This window comes from Balaenoptera physalus (genome assembly GCF_965194825.1).
Source record: "Balaenoptera physalus genome assembly, chromosome: 9".
Lineage (NCBI taxonomy): Eukaryota > Metazoa > Chordata > Mammalia > Artiodactyla > Balaenopteridae > Balaenoptera > Balaenoptera physalus.
The window spans coordinates 53,471,086-53,488,191 of NC_138888.1; the positions used below are offsets into that span (position 1 = coordinate 53,471,086).

The 17,106-nt window shown below is 42.4% G+C and overlaps 1 protein-coding gene across 5 annotated transcripts in view; it reads right to left on the bottom strand.

Annotated features, from left to right (window-relative positions):
- The window catches only part of PRDM1 (PR/SET domain 1), a 31,287-nt gene extending 14,523 nt beyond the window's left edge, over window positions 1-16,764 (bottom strand). For 3 of the 5 annotated variants that reach the window (XM_082475157.1, XM_082475155.1, XM_082475159.1), the window contains exons 1-3: window positions 12,068-16,764; window positions 10,212-10,460; window positions 3,674-3,793 (exon numbers count right to left, since the gene is read on the bottom strand). In XM_082475157.1, the coding sequence (XP_082331283.1) occupies window positions 3,674-3,793; window positions 10,212-10,460; window positions 12,068-12,109 (411 nt within the window). In that variant the 5' untranslated portion in view covers window positions 12,110-16,764. The other 2 variants (XM_082475156.1, XM_082475158.1) reach the window with 2 other exon arrangements.
- Between the last annotated feature and the right edge of the window lie 342 nt (window positions 16,765-17,106).

A 17,106-nucleotide genomic window follows, 5' to 3' on the forward strand; every position in this document is an offset into this window, starting at 1 on the left:
TTCTGGTCCCTTATTGCCTGGTTAGAAAAGGAAATCAGTTTAGCCGGAGTTGTCTTGAATCAGCCGAAATAAGGGCAGAAACAGGGAAGGCACACTTTGTCAGTTACCTTTTCCATTTCAGTTTTAGTGTCTTTTCACTTCTGGGGAAAACTAACAGGAAAAGTAACAGAAGAGTGAAACACAAGATTTCATTTAAGGAGCTGCCTCAGAAGGACTAAACAACCACCGAGTACTGTTTCTGCTACCACAGTGAATGGCACACAGGCAATGCCACTAACTTGAGTTGCGATCACGCAGACTTTTAATGCTTTGAGTCACTGGGTATTAGACCAACCCGACTGAGTACGTCAAACCGAGTCTCTCAACTTTTTCTATGGCCTCTGTACTTGCCGTTTCCTACACCCCCGCCCAAGGCTTAAACTATGCAAACATCCTCCACCCCCAAGCCTCCAAGTCCAGCAGTAACACTTGTTCATATGAATACTTGGAAGCTTGCCTTTTTGTGGAAATGCTGGGTGAGGCCAAGGTGAACTTCACCTGCCATAACAAAGTGAACACTGGGACAGAAGCCAGCATCAGACAGTCTACTGAGAAGTCACTTTTCCTCTTGATAAACGTGTTCGGCCTTGCACTTTTCTTCTAAGGCAGAGGAGGGGAGAGGGAACCCTCTTATCTGTGAGGAGGTTGGGCTAAAACACCACTCACAGAGCCATAGGGTTCGAGTTTTTGGTAAAAGAACAGAAAGAAACCATGTTGTTCTTTAAAGGCAATGCAAAATGAAGAATTCAAAGTCTGCCCTAGAGTAATACTGCTTTTGGTTAACAGATACCCTCAGGCCACTCGGTAAAAAGGTAGAGGTAAGAATAGGAAAAATTAAAGTATACGTTCTTACTGAAACTTTATAAACAACTTTATAAACAAACGCCTTACCCTTCCACAGAAAGTTTCTCTCTTTCCCTCTTTTTTAAGATGTACCCAACTCGTCTTCAGACTTAAGAGATCCTTACATATATATAAGAAATACCTGGTTACCTGCAACTTAGAGGTTCCAAGTCATAGGGCCTGGTTCATAGCAGAAGTTTTGCTCTAACCGGACAGCAGGTTATTGCTTTGTTCTTAGTCACATGCTATGTTAGTCTCTAAAGTGTTTCTGTATTTCGCTCAAATGTTATCAGACAAAAAGGAACTCTGTCCCTTTAACACGGGCAGTAAACACCAGAATCACTTTCTTTTAAGAGTAACTTCCTGTAAATTGTGAAGGGGGAAATACATGTGGCTTCATCAAAGCAGCTTGTGAGAGCTTTTGCGGTGTGTTTTGTTAAGAGAAAATGGAACAAGGCCGGGTGAATTCTGCTATCAAGAGGGGTTTTCAAGTTTGTTTACTCTGATGTGCAAACTTCCAGGAACACGGGGTTCCATCGCTCTTGCACTCTTCGCTGGGCGGAAACTGCTTTCTAAAGCTACGGGTATGTTGATTCCAGTCAGCCTTCCACGGACTACAATTTACTGTATCCTCATTTAAAAACAGAAATGTCGATGCCATGAAGTCTTACACACACACACACACACGCACCCACACCCACAAGAAAATAAAATAATGATACGTCAGATGAACACTGCTCCCTATCACCCTCACTACATTTCCATATATTATCGAGAAGATTAAAAACGTGCTGACTCATAGCACAGTTACAAGAAATGTCACTGGTTTCTCAACTTGAACATCCCTTCTCTTCTTTGACTGTGTAATTTGCATGAAACTTTTTCTTTCCTCACAACAGATGTTCATATTCCTGCCAGCAAAATCAGGATGCTTTTAGCAACATGTGGGAAGTTATCTCCTACAATATCCTTTGCATGTGAAGGACCGATTTCAATAAATCCTCCCAAGGAAAGCATTTCAGCTACTTAGAGTGAATCTTCAATGAACCAGGGAACTGGGACAGAGATAGGAGGTTCTTAAATATTTCTTGTCATTTTTTTCAAAAGGATCATGAATTAACGAGACTTATGCTGGATTTTCTTAATTCCGACCTTCAACTCCAAGAGTTACACGTGTCTATGGCTCGCTTCTGAGAAGACCTTATTGGCAGTAAAGGGAAAAATGAACTCGCTTACATTTTGCCCATTATTAGTCAGCTATTAAATATATTTTAAGCATGACTAATTATTAAATAAAAATTGTGAGCACAGAACTCAAAGTGAAAAATTCTCAGTGATCTCTTTTGTTTGGAAAATAGTAAAATACATTTCTTAAAACACAAAACTTCCCAGATTAAAAAAAAAAAAAGCTTGTTTCTTAGGAACAGCTTCTGAGTGATCCCCAAATAGAAGTCTTTTATAAATATACTCGTCCAAATGATACAAGCATTCTAGGTAAATCTGGCCAGAGTAAGTATAATACAATTTTTGTTGCTACCATGCAGCTGTTTCTTAAAAGAATTTTAGTAACAGTTTCCCAGTAATCATGTACATTTTATGCAAGTATGTATGTAAAAAATTGCTTTTAAATTTAGTAAATGTAGCTTTATTTTCTAATTGAGGAAACCAAGTATCCCAGAGAGATCTATGGGAAAATGGAAAGCAGTCCAATTTTTTCTCTGTTCATCCTAATCCAGGGTCTTTACTCAAAGATTCCATCTAATTAGTTCACCTGTGAGGTCCTTTTTTATTTTTAAAATTAATTAATTAATTAATTTTTTATGTTTGGCTGTGTTGGGTCTTCCTTGCTGCGTGCGCTTTCTCTAGTTGCGGCGAGCGGGGGCTACTCTTCGTTGTGGTGTGCGGGATTCTCATTGCAGTGGCTTCTCTTTGTTGCGGAGCACGGGCTCTAGGTGCATGGGCTTCAGTAGTTGTGGCACACGGGCTCTATAGAGCGCAGGCTCAGTAGTTGTGGTGCACGGGCTTAGTTGCTCCGCGGCATGTGGGATCTTCCCGGATCAGGGCTCAAACCCGTGTCTCCTGCATTGGCAGGCGGATTCTTAACCACTGCGCCACCACGGAAGTCCTGTGAGATCCCTTCTAACTGTGATATTCCAAAGGAAATTGTATTGGCCAGACTCTTTGGATGTTAAAGGAAAGTTTATCATCCCGAATGATTATAAGCATTTCCCTTACACTATGGGAGTAACTTACGTACTGTCAAACCCAATAGTTTCATGGTACAGGTGCATTGAAACAGGACGAGTCTTGTGGTCCATCTTCATTCCCCTAGTACCATCTTCTACCCATCCTTCCTTAAAGGCATTTATTTTCGAGGTAATTCATTTATGATTACTTGTCCATTCAATTAAAGTTAAGTCAGCAAGAAATCAACAAGGGGTGAAATCTAAGGCTTGGTGACTCATTACTACTTCCTTGCACAGAAATGCAAATGAACTTACCCTTGAAGCAAGCAGCAAACTGTTTCCTTTCATCACAAAGCTCTTATGAATTGCAAAAATTAAGATTCACATATAGACCATCTCTCCATCCCTAACCACCTACAGGCTGTGTTTCCCAGGCCAAACATTTAACCAGGTTCATCACGATTGCTTAGAATTCCCTATGTCCATGGGGACCCTGAATACTTGTGGGGAGCCCCAGGACACGTTGAAAAAGGAAGTGACCCAGCAATTTTAGTTTCATTTTTTCCCCTAATACTTAATGAGTCTGGAAAAATTTCCCTACTTACCCGCCAAAAATATTTCCTGTTGGCGTTCTTGGGAACTGTATCATTGGTGTAGATTTCACCTATTAGAGGTCCAAAACGTGTCCCCTTTGGTATGTATTCTTTACTCACCACTCCAATAACCTAAAGGGGGTAAAACATATGAAACAATGAGTTCAACTGTAAAATATTCATTGATCTTTTCATTTCAATGAACTGAATTGTCAAATGGTAATATAACCAACAATGATGAAATTGTACTATGGAGAGCAGACATTAATGGTGCCTACATAATTAACAACGAGCTTGACTTTTGGGGAAGACCATCTTTTAAACTCGCAGATCATAAGCAAATACATAACCAAGTATAAAACAGTCTAATTCTCTGGTGACTGAGGGTCCTCTATTTTACTTTAATTAATACTTTTTATGCGAGAACGGAGAGGGTAACCATTCCATTTTAGAACGAGTTTCAGATACTGCACAATTAGACAGTCAAGGTTAGACCACTTCAGCCCGCTCCTAGTTTCCTATTTCTTCTTCTCCCTCAAGCCATAAACACAGTGTGCTTAAGGGGAATAAAATAGTTTTAACCTCAGAAACCAAAATAATGTTCTTTGGTTGTTCCACAAAGGCCTAAGGAACCAGAAACAAAACATATTATATTTTTTTCATTCCAGATGAGGGGTTTTTTTTTTTTTTCTTCTTATAACTTGTAAGTTCTCTTTAATAGAAGGGAATTCTTTCAAGTAACTTTGTTCTTCTCTAGCATCTTCTGCTCAACAGTGGTCAAAAGTCTTCCTTTGAAGTGGAATTTATACCGAGGAGAGCTGTGGGTTCTAAGATCTGAGGAAATGACCTTCTCAGACTTGGATGGATCACACATTTTGACTTTGTAGGGCCTTGCTAAAGAAACACGTTAACTATACCAGTTCCTCCTTGATCGTAAATTTCTTTGGGGGGGGTGGGTTTGAAAAAAAAAGTCACCAACCAGGAATCAGGAAGCAATTCAAAAGAACTCCTTCTCTGTAATAGTCCCTTAGGACATTTTGCAGTACATTTTGTTTTGGTTTTTATTCACTCACTTTCCTCTTTTCATTTTCTTTTTGCTCCAAACAGCCTACAAACCACTTACTGAATACCTTACTGATACGGACCAAGAAGGGAGGTAAAACGTATTTATTTCCAGTTTTTATTATCCCTGGTGGCTCCTTTATAATTGTGTACCTGAAATGGTAAGGCCCAAATACATGAAGCAATAAATGTCTGCAGTGGAATCTAAGATTTTGGTTATGATATACACTGACACCTCACTAATCTCATCAATAATTTGTCTCCGTTTAAATGAATATGGAATAAGCATACCTACATGCTTGTGACAGACTAGGCTTTCTCATGTACGTGACTTAAAGAATTAATTAAAAAAAATTTAGTATTCAATATACAAGCCAATGGAGCATACCCAGACTGGAAAAACAGAAAAAAAGAAAATTTCCTATACCTAACACAAGTTGAAACAAGGTTGGTGAGCTAGTGTTATTTTTGGCCCGTTATGAATTTCTGGCAAGAGCTGAAAAAAGCAGATGTTCATTTCATCCTCCTCCTCTGCCTCATTTACATCTATCTGCCCTTTCAATAACAGTTCATCGTTATTGGTATATGTTGGCAGTATAGCTCTGGGGGACAGGAGTACTTCAGAACAGTCTTGAGATAAAAATACATCCTAAAGCTTAAGTAGACTTACTTATTCAGAGGCTCATTGTTTATGATATATTATTGAAAGTAACTAATTTGAAAAATGCATGGAATTGGCTTCTATGACGCAAATCATTTGGCATTCATATCTGAGTGATTATTCCATAATATTAAAATGACAAACAGGAAAAACAAATAATGTCATTTGTTGGTGAGCCAATAATTAGCAGTTGATATTTTCAACATATCCACTTTAAAGCAGTAATTTTAAAAAAGGTACTCAACTGGTTTATCAACCTTGTTTTAAATTATAGTCTCTTGCAGACAGTGTCTTGGGGGTCAGAGCTTGATTACCAACAAGCAGCATGACATTGAGGCCAGGGTTTTTCTTCTGAATTGCCATTCTTTTAACCAATGGGCTTCGTGGTATTCAGCTATCAATCTTACACTAAGAACCATACACCATTTTCTTACGGTCCAGAAGAAGTCAAGTAGCATTTTGTTCCCACAAAGGAATCTGCAGTAGACATAAGCCACCTGACACCTTTGAGCACAGCTATAGGCAAGTCACTGGGGAAGCTGTATGACAGCACTGGAAGTAGCTCTTGCCATCGATAACCTTACAAATGAAACTCAGCGGGCCAGACAGGAGAATAATTTGTTAGGAAAGGGAGGTCTGTGAAAATCCTCAAGTCCCAAACAAATAAAAAGAGCCTCAATATTAGATTATCTTTGCAAGTGAGACAGAACCCTAATATTTTAAGCTGTGTGATGCACAGAGCTTTGGGTACATATAAACTCACACATATGAATAAATAGACAGAAAATCATAGAATTTCAAGGTTGGAAGGAACGGTGTAGCTTATATACCATCTCTATCTGTTCCCAGTCCAGCACCCTATCTCACAATCAGCACCTTCACCTCAAATCCATGTCTGAGACATTATTCAAAGAGCACATAAGAGCTGCAACTCTAAGATTCTAATTCTAAGATTCCAGTGCTCAGCCAGGTAACCGGAGTGGGGATCGGAACCAGGGTAGTTTTTCGTGGGAAGTGGGAGACCAAGTCATACTTCTCCCTCTGGCCCTGGAAAGATGCAGATGTGAATCTTAGCCAACAAAGTTCTATCCTTGGAGCTAGCCTATGATACAGGGGAACCTGGTATGTGCCTTGAATTTCCCAGAGTTAAAAAGACTAAGAATGTGTTCACCTAGTTCAGGAAGGAAACTTCACTGGAACTGACCAGGGTCCTAAAGCATCCCCGCTGGGCACGGACTGCTGTGTGCCTCCCATAAACCCACCAGCGAGAGGACAGTGGCCTCAACACTTCCCCGCCTGCCTGCTCCTCCCCACTGTGTGTTACGTGTGGGGCTGACCCCTTCAGACCTGTCAGTGGCCTCAGTTACAGAACATACCCTGAAGTCCAAGGCTTGCAGACAAAAAACAGGGCTTGTTTTCCATTTTACAAAATGAAGATGTCACAACTTAGTACAGGTGGACTGGGGGTGCTGAATGAAAGTCTGATAGTAAGGAGAATAAATGTGCTTTTTTTTTTTTTTTTGAAAGCAAATTCCCTCTTTAGAATATATGAATACACATGCATCGCAGTGAGTTTCAAGCAGAAACATCATTCAGGTCTAAATGTGGTATAAACATCCTCACCCCAAATTATATTAATATCATTTAAATTACTAGCTACCTCTTCCCCTCTCCCTCCATAAAAATGACTCATTCGATTAAAATTCTATTTTGAATACAAGGATAGTTGCATTGAGATGACTAGAGCTCTGTAGTGGATCAAGACTTCAGCCTGTACTTCACCCCATTTTTTAAAAAACGGGGTGGAGTGGATAGCCATGTTTTAGGAAAGTTTCCTTCTTAATTATCTTCATATAAAAGGAAATGCGGCAATGCCTGGGTACATGGTCTCCACAATAAAAGGCAGCATGAAGAGGGAATGGCACTTATGGCAAGATACTTTTTAGAGATGGCTTAATAATGGACTTCAATGAAAATGGACACTGAGTCCCCATCTTCGGCCTGACGTTTCACTGCCACACAACTCTGGAGGTCAGGCTCAGAGCCACAGAGCCTCTGAATTCAACACAAGCAACCTCAGTACAGGCTCCTGCTTCCAGAACAGAAGTGTTTAAATCGATCTTTCTGTATTCAAGTATTCACAGAAGATTATTTCAGGAGGTCAAGGGGAAAATCCCCCTAAAAGAATAACCCAGCAGTTTAAAAAGTTTTAAAAGTTTTTTGAATAGTATGTCTATATTTGGTTTGAGTTCTGGAAATAGGAAGTAAGAACAGCCTCATTAAAGGTGCAGAATGATTCTAAACCAAATCTAAAAATGAGGGTCAAGATCAGAAATATGGTTTGTATGTTTTGTTTTTAAACCAAAAAGAAAAAAGGTGCTGACACATAGCACAAATTCATAATGAAAAATGGTCTTGCTAAAAAAAAAAAATCCCCAGGATGTCAGCACATCAGTACATAATGTAACATCTTCTGCTACTTAAATGAAAACATTTAAAGAAGGGCAAGATAAATCAGTCAGATGAAAACTACACGTACAAAGGCTTTTTTCCTCTTTCCACGGCTTGTGGGACTGAAAGAACTAACTGAATAATGATAATGTAAACATTTCACCCATCCTGAAGATTTCTGTTCTAGAACTGGTGTGCAGCTCTCATATTCTCAATGGCTCAATTCCACGGTTCTCTTTCACCACCTGGAGGGACCTCTCCTTCCCCAAAGTGCAAAAAGGAAGGAGGGAGAAACAGAATAACAGGTACACATTCCAGAGAGAGCTTAAGACAGTATTACATTTAAGTTGGTTTCCTGGTTGCTCTTATGATGAGGGACTACAGATATACCGCTCTCTTCAAGCATTTCTAGGGGAAAATAGAATAAGAGAAACCTGATCTCTTATTAGGTTCGTTTTTAAGGACCCTCCTTAGGAATACAGGCACTGTATGCTTTTTGGGTGCTGAATACATGAAATAGGGAGTTACACATTCAGAGAAAAAAACACCAGACAAGCTTAATAAATGATCGTCCTGAAGTTATGTTAAGACGATAAATAAAACCACAGTGACACCAAGAGGGGCCAGTGTAGCACAATCAAGTAGCATTGGTTGGGGAAGTCTGAAGAACTTTGCTCCAAGTCCTGGCTCTGGCTCTAAGTATATACCTTAAGTAAGTGACTATCTTTCTGAACCTTGGACTAAGGGCATTATTCTATTTAGCTATGATTTTACATAGAATGATGAAAATTGAAAAACTTAAGCTAAGAGCTGAACTGAGGGTAAGAACACTACAGAACTAAAGGCAAGGCTGACCCACAGAATGGAGGTCTTGATTTCAACCCCAAGGGGCTGGATGGGGCAACACAGCACAACTGAAACCTGGGAGCAGATCAATATTTGGTCAAATCTGATATGGGAAAAAATGCTCCACCTTACAAAGCCACAGCCAAACCTTAAATACCCAAACAAATCCTACACTGATTCCATGGGCCACATATTAAGAGACCTTCTGTAGAGAAGGGCATTACTTTCAGAAAGAGGTGTAATTAAGGCCGATCTCTGGCGTGAAATTTTTGGTAATGTTCACATAAAAATACAATTTAAATTTTGCTTTTTATGAAATCAGCCTCCTCTCTCCCAGCAGGAAAAAAGAAAAAAAGAAAAAAAAAAAAAAAAAAAGTTGAGCTTTAATGAAACCCAACGCAGAGTTGCTCTATTTAATTTTAGACAGCTGTGTCACCCCCTCACCAAAAACACTGAATTCAGATACACAAACAGGAAAGAGACAAAGTATTTCCCAAACCGGCTCTCAACTCCTTCAAATGCTGTTCCTTAGGGAAGGAGGAAAGTGATTTGACATGGTTGTAATGAATAGTCCCAGTATAGAATTCTGGGCTCCTACAGCAAATGACCCCCTTTTCGCGACTTTCTGAAGGCAGTGATAGGACGGACAGTGACCTGTGGGAATGGTTGTGATGGCAGGGCTGTGGAGGGGTGGATTCCTCCAGCTCAGCCCGGCAGGCAGCAGACCAATGAAAGCAGCTGCAGTAGCTGAATTCTCAAAACAAGAGGTGGTTCTGCAAGTTATTTCACAGCCAAACATTACGCCTAGCTACAATCATTATAGAAAAGGGTAAACACAAATCCTTTGCTCATTCCAAGTTTGGGTTTTCAGCCCCTTTGAAACAACAAAGGGTGTACCCACTTCAGAGGCCAAGAAGAAATTGGCCTGCCAGCCCGGTCAGAGTAAAGGAGCTGCCACAGATAAACAGGGGTTAGCTCTGATGTCATCCGGACAGAGGGCACTTTTACATGAAACTCTTCTCGGTTTATACCATCACTTCAGTTCATAAACACGTCAAGGTTTTGAGAATAATTTTAGAAACCCAGCTAATAAAGCTGGCTCGTTAAAAAAGTAAATAAATAAAGCCATCTCATGACCAAAAAGAGACAAAAGAAACATGTCAAACATTTTTTCTAAGAAAAAGTTTCTCTCCCTCAAAAGCTAGTATACTGGGGGACGAGGGCCAGAATAGCCAGAAAACTTTCTCAAAGCTGCTGACAATTTCACCCACCCCATGCTGCAATTCGGCTTTTCCAAGACATGTCAACTTGCCAAAAGATTTCAGTTTACTAATTCGTATGGAACAGTCGAGAGCTGGAGGAATAAGAAGGGATGGACTTTGGGTAAGAGAAAGCAATGAAAGAAGTGAATTAAGTGATCAGTTATTTACTGATACTTACAGATTCTCACAGACATACGAGGCCTCAAGGGCAAGTAGGGAGATTTGGCGTCAGGTGCCAATCTTCTTCAGCAAGAAACCAGAGGCTTACCTCTTTGCTGTTTGTGGCATATTTGAAAAGCAGATTCCTCGGTAAGGATGCCTCTGCCTGAACCGAAGCGCCTCCTTCGGTGCCAGAATCCCAGGGGTGGTCGTTCACAATGTATGTACACTTCTCCTCAAACTCAGCCTCTGTCCACAGAGTCATGTCCGCGTCCTCCATATCCATTTTCATGGTCCCCTCAGTCCCCTCTGCCAACCCTGGAACCTTCACAGCACTGGAGTTACACTTAGGGGCAGCCTGGAAGAGAAAGGAAAGGCCTTTAATCCCCATTGTCCTGTGGCTCCTCCGAGAGAGGCTATGACTAATACAGTCGTCTGAAGACTTTAAAAGCAGATGCAGAGTGCTTGGTACAGTTGAGTAAGAGCCAGAAAGCCGTAGAAAGATTGCCTTGGAGAAGCAAGGTTTTTAAATGCTATCCTTAGTCAAAAAAAAAAAAAAAGTGTGGCAACCACATTGGGGGACAAAGTGAAAAAAAGAAAAAAGGAAAAGAAAAGAACCACCTCCAAACAATCCCTGGCTTTACCTCTCACGGCAGAAAAACGGTGGGGGCGCCTAGTCCTCTGTCCCAGGACGCCTGGGGTCATGGCCGCCAGACCCTCAGCGCTGTGGAAAAGCTGCCTCAGAAAAGTGTCACAAACAAGGAGAGGAAGAGGAAGGAGCTCTGTCTGCCTCTGAATGAAGCTAAAAATGGAAAGCGCGTGTGGTGCAGGAGCGGAACCCAGCCTGCCTTTTCCAAATGGGGAAGACTGAACTTTCCCACCAGCTCCCAACTCAAAACAACTTTCAAAACAACTCGCTCCCCCCCCTCTGCAGCGCGATCTCTTTCATCCTCTCACAGGGAAGGCTGAAAAGGGCTGCATCCTGCCAGCATCACTGAGCTGCAGCTTTTCCGAGATCATTTGGACCATAGGAAAAGAGAAGGAAAGATGGGGGCGGAAGGGGGGGGGCAACTCCCCGCAGTTTCTTTTGACTGTGGGCATCTGACGCCAAATTGAAAAAGTAAAAACAAAACATAAAACTGTTCAATAGAATTCCCTGGAGAGAATTCCTTTAGGAGCCCTCAGCTACAAATAGCACTTTCCATTTAAATCTGAAAGTGTACCAATTCCCAGAAGTCACTGATGGGCTACAGTTTACTGTAACTAAAGTTATAACAAATACAGAAGGCTCAGAAGACAAGCTCTGCTTCCACTCATAAACTGATAAGGGTATTCCCGCAAATCCCCCCTCACACGCAGGAAAAGTGCTTTCCAAAGAGAGAGAGAAAAAAAAAGGTAAACAACGTCTGCAGTGTTTTCGCATACAGACGGGCTGGGGAAGAAGTAGGAACGTGGGTATCATTTCCATGTAAGAACACGTCCTTGTTAGAATGTAAACATAACACTGTCCAAGTCCTTCAGGGTGGCTTTTCCATTCTTTTATTTCTTCCCTAAATATGATGCTCTTTAAAAAAAAAAAAAAAAAGTCGGATGCGAAGTTGTCTTTCCCTCAGCCACGATTTAAACAAACGTGCTTATTTCTACGTAGTTGCAACATGTACAGTCACGATGCCAAATAAGTGTTAAAATAAAACCAAAATTTAAACTTAAGCCAACGCGGAATAGTTACTTTGTTGGACGGGTGTGGGCGGGAGCCACTACCGAAATTTCAATGAACTGACAATTATGCCTAGAACTGAAAGGGTTAATGATTCATAAGGAAAAAGTCTTATAAATGTTTGACAGTACTAAGCGCCCTAAAGCAGAAGCCCTTCTGGTTTCTACTACGACTACGTTAGCCAAGAGAAAAAAAAAAAAAAGTTTTCAGATCAATTTCAGAATGAAAAACAAGATCAAGTTCCTTACCAAGGTCGTACCCACACGTTTTTCCAAGCAAATATCCAACATCTGAGATAAGTGTCGCTCATGCCTACACAGTCCGCATGTGCTCCGCGTCCCCTCCCGGCGGAGGGCTGGCGCGCACCGCGGCGGTGCCCCTCTCCTCCGGCGGCCGGCGCCCGTGTCCCGACTCCCGGCGCGGACAGGTGCCGCGCTGCCCTGCCTCTCCGCAACACTGGAGGGCCGAGTGTCACGGCAGCACGCTCAGTCTGTGTTAACCCGGCCGGCGGCTCGGCCCTTTCCTCCTCCCTGCCGCAGATTTCCCATTCGTGATTCACTCCTACCAGCCGCCCGAAGTGGGGGCGTGGCCACACCTGGCCGGGCCGTGCAGAGCTCACCCCAGGGCTTTCCCCCAGCCCGCGAGCGCCCAGAGCTTCCTCCCTCCGTATCTGAATTTCAACATTTACTTGGAATCTTCTGACTTCCCTTTGAGGGCACTTAACCTCAGCGTTCACTCGGGCTGTATTGTATTCTAAAGACTCCAGACCGCCCTCCTTCCTGCTGCGGCTTTATAAAGGGGCGCACATTCCTTAAATTCAGGGAAACCTAAAAATGACCTAAAATCATTTGAGTTCCTCGGCTCAGATCCAGTTACAGAACACACAAAACTTACTTGAAAAGATCACGTGAAAAGAGCAATGATTTTTGCATGGAATGGAATAAGATGTAGCTGTCTAGTCCCCAAGCTACTGCCTGTGAAATACACGTTTTCTCCCCGCAAACTTGAAAGCTTCCATTTCTCCTGCTAACTAAAGGGCGCTCATATTTGGTAGAACTGACTTCCCTCTTTCAATTATTTAGTAAATAGGGAAATAGGAAAAAGGTATAATCCTACAGATTAAAATTTCTTTGCCTTTTCTCTCCTCCCCCAAACCCACAGGCAGACTTCCTAGGAGTGTGTTTGCAAAGTGTAGAGCATTAATCGTTTCCTAGTTAAAGGGAATGTGGAACTGATCGCTGCAAGTGGAAGGCAGACGAAGGCAGTAATTAGTGGGGCTCTACGCTGGGAGCCCTGCCCGGCTTTTCCTCCAGCCCCAGTCAGCCCTCTGTTGAAGGAAGGACATCCTGTGATGATGGCATACAATGTCCTGTTTGTTTATTATTAAGAGCGTGGACCTTGCATTCCTGCTTCTCATTACAAAACAAACCAGATGCTTTACTTCCTTCAATGGTCTTGTGCCTTCAGCAAGGAATCGTCTAATTCAGAGAAACAAGGATGCAAAGGGTCCATTTAGAGCAGACACCCCATTACAAGGACTGTTTAGGTCACTGTAACACAAGTCTCCCACTATTCCTGCTTGCCTTCTATACGTGGTGGTTTTTAAAATCATCTCTCTCCTTCAACCTTAGGCTGCAAAGTTTTCCCTAACATTTTAAATACACGTGTGCCTACACACCCACGTCCTGGCAGACGTGCACACCCTGACGTACACACACCCAGTCCTCACCTAACGATACCAACTTAGTCATACAGTGAAGTGGACATGTGAGTATTTGTTTATAGGAAGAAACAAAACAAAGCAAAAAAAAGCCCAACTCGATCATAAAAACATGTCTGTTTATCTTTAAAATTTCTTTTCTCTCTTTTAGGAAACTTTTCTAGAATTTTTTTTTGGGGGGAGTAGGTGGGAAGTAAAAGATTACTTGCCAGGAAATGGTATTTGTGTCTAAAATCCTTCCTCAATCTCTGTAGTACAGAACAATTAAATTCCCACTAGGGGACATAAGTAATACACTCCCCGCTCACTGCCTGGTGACCTGTGGTTACATGTTATGCCAGAGGGGACGCTAGCACCCAGGGGAAACAGGACTTTGAGTTGGTAGATGTGCTAGGGGTATAAAACTGAATGAACAATTCCTTAAAGTGTTCTCAGAAAGCTCCAAGATGATAATTAAACAAGAGAAATCCAGCCTTCTCAAGAGGGCTTATTAACCGATGCTGAGTCAGCGCCACAATGGACAAAAAAACAATGTAGTCATACTGAAGGCTGGCCTGCTGTTCAAACAGTCTCGCCTGCAGATGTTAAAGAGTATTTCACTTCCCTTTTAGCATCAAACGCTGTTCTTAGGCCACATACACCCTGCAAGCGCTGGTGAGTCAACCACGGTGGAGTAAGGGAAGGGGCCAAAAGTTGGAGAGTTGAGGTGGGAAGAGGCTATTTTAAACCAAATATTTACTTTAATGACTGGAAGATGCCAGTGAATCAACTCTCTGTTAATTGATATCAGCCTGCACTCACCTTCAGAGGTGGTGAAATGGGCTTGAGTCTAAGGAGGATGCAAACTTCAAATACCAGTGTGGGACTTAGCCAGGCAACCCTAAAATTAGTTCCAGGTGCTCCAGCTGAGCTGGAGAAGGCCAGGAGTAGAGCTTTAAGGAAAAGAGACACACAGAGAATTGGACTAGAAGATCCTTCCAATAATACCAAAAGCACCAAACCCAACCATTTTTATTGCAATCATAGCAGTCAAGGGTAGGCCGTAATATAATTTAACATGAAAGCTGCAAAAAAGGAAGAAGAAATAAAGGAAGGAAGCAGTCCCCATCGTAAGGAAAAGCATGTTCATACAGTCATATCGAGGTATGTCCAGCACAAAAGTGTTAAGGGGGAAGAAGAAGGGGTCTTCCAAACTTCACTCCCCGCTTCTAGAAGGCCAGAGCTTGGCGTTTAGAATGCTGACAAGCAGGCAGATGTCAGTACTGGTACAGCTGTGCAGAGAGAGCTATCTGAGGCTGCCACTGTCTGCAATCTTAAGTCTCAAAATGCTTGTTTCTAAGTAATACCTTGATGCGTTTTTAGTCACTATATTATTTCCCTCCCTGTTAGAACACCAAAAAAAAAAAAAAAAAAAAAGCCAACCTCAGTTACCTTTATTAATCAGCGTTTCTCAGGCAGAGCTCTCTCCTTACAAGTGTTCACAATGGCAGCAAATCATGAATGATCCCAACAGCTCAGCTCTCAGAAACTCCCAACTATTCCCTTTGATGGTGTCATCACAACGGCTTGACAAGCCTATAATACTCAGTCTCAGCTACCGGGCCGGCCCAGTCCTCGGTGGCCCGGGAGTTGCAATGTAGGTGGTCAGATGAGTGTGGGCGAAGACTACTGCAGAACGAAGGGAAATTGAGTACCAAATCTGGAGACCTGACTCCACTTGGGAAAAAAAAAAAATTTTTTTTTCCTAAGGAAAGTAGAAAATGGGATGAAATGTGCCTAGGATGAAACGTGTTTTCATTTTCTAATTCAACTCCTGCTCTACCCAGACAAGGTCAATGACAGACTAACCACATGAAGAGAACACCCCACCCTCTTCTCCCCACTCCCCACCCTCACCCCAACACCCACTTCCCACTTCCTGTAAGTCAGGCATCTTCATGCTGGTAAACATTTGGGGACCAACTGCAAGCCTGAGCTCTAAAAGAGGGGCACTGCGGCTTTGAAGCCCTCCCACATGTCTCAAAGCCACGCTGACTGAGCACTAGAGGGGCACTTGGTTTTTACACTTTAACAGCCTTTTCAACTCAAATCTCTGTGCTCAGTGTGCTGGCTGCCTGCCTTTTTAAAAGCCGGACAAGAAGGGCAGGGATCTGTGTGAGTGAGAGAGAATGTATGTATGACACATGCCATGTTACAATGCAGCGTGTGTGTCACTGGTATGATATGTATATGATATGTTTCAATGATGGGTTGCATCAGTTTAAAAATAGCACAAGTCTTCCTTCCCGTGACACAGCTCACGGCTCCAACACTTTGGACAAACGTATTCACGGCCTAAACCTCGGGACAGTGATCCTAGGGGGCTGTGGGTGTTTTGAAATGAGGTCAGTATTTTGAATTCTTAAATAAGGGAAACAAAAATTAAGTAAATTGAAAAACCAAAGCCGAGCTCCCTCCCCTTCCTAGGAATAAAGAACTGGTAAGCACCATCTAGAAGACTTTATAAAACCCACACAATGTCCGAGGTCTCAGTATTTACAGAACCACCTGTGTCTCATCATACCTAAGTGTCTTGTCAGCCTTCCCTTCAGACGGACACTTGTGTTCTTATTGAATCATTTACATATTTTATTTAAACTTATTCATTGAGTTTGACATCCACCCACTTCATAAACAACAGCAGCAACTACAATCATTTCTATGTGATTTGTGGGGAAACCAAGGTGGGTTTCCTATGTCGGTGTTTCTTCCTAATCATGTATCTATTTTATCCAACAGTCAGGCAAGAGAGGGATTTAAATGTCTGAAAAGGCTATGGGGAAGGACACGGGAAGGAAGATCATTTCTGAATGCAGAAAACATTTCCTAGTCTTGCATTTGGTGGGACAAAGGAATAAAACAAACTAACAGGAGACAAAATATGGGCTGTAAATAAGGGAGAAAGAAAGCAACGGGAAAGATGTCCATCCTGAAACTCGGCTTCCTCTTACCTCTTCTCTTCATTTAGGGCAGAGGAGGAGCAGCTGCCACACAGGAGAAGCAACACCTCAGGGCAGAAGTTTGCTTCTCTCACCTTCCAGTGGGAGGAAGAAACCACATTGAAGGGGGGGGGGAGCTGGGATCCAAGGTGGAAATACAAAGGATGGTTGTCGAGAGGATGTTTTAGAAGCGTGAGATGAAAGAGGGGCGAGTTGTCTTATACACAAAGGTGAGCCATGAGAAGCAGCAGCCCGGAAGAGCAGCCGTGAGGCCAGGAGAGCCCGCACGGGCAGGAGCCGTCCCCACGGAACAGGAAAAATGCCCCACGGCTGGGCCTGCCACACTCTGCTTCCCTAAAACCCCAGAGTGTTCAACAAAGGATCGGGGAAGAATGATTTCTTATTAAAAATGGGACTGATGGTTTCTTCCCATCCTTCCTAAGCAAAGATTCGAGGTTGCGGAGGCTTGATTTTTATGTGCCGGGGTGAGTTAGGAGAGAAGAGACAGAATTAATAGTGAAATCCTTTGAACTCCCTGCCAAACAGAGAGCAGGGGGGGAAAAAAAAAAAGTAGGACCTTTGTAATTTG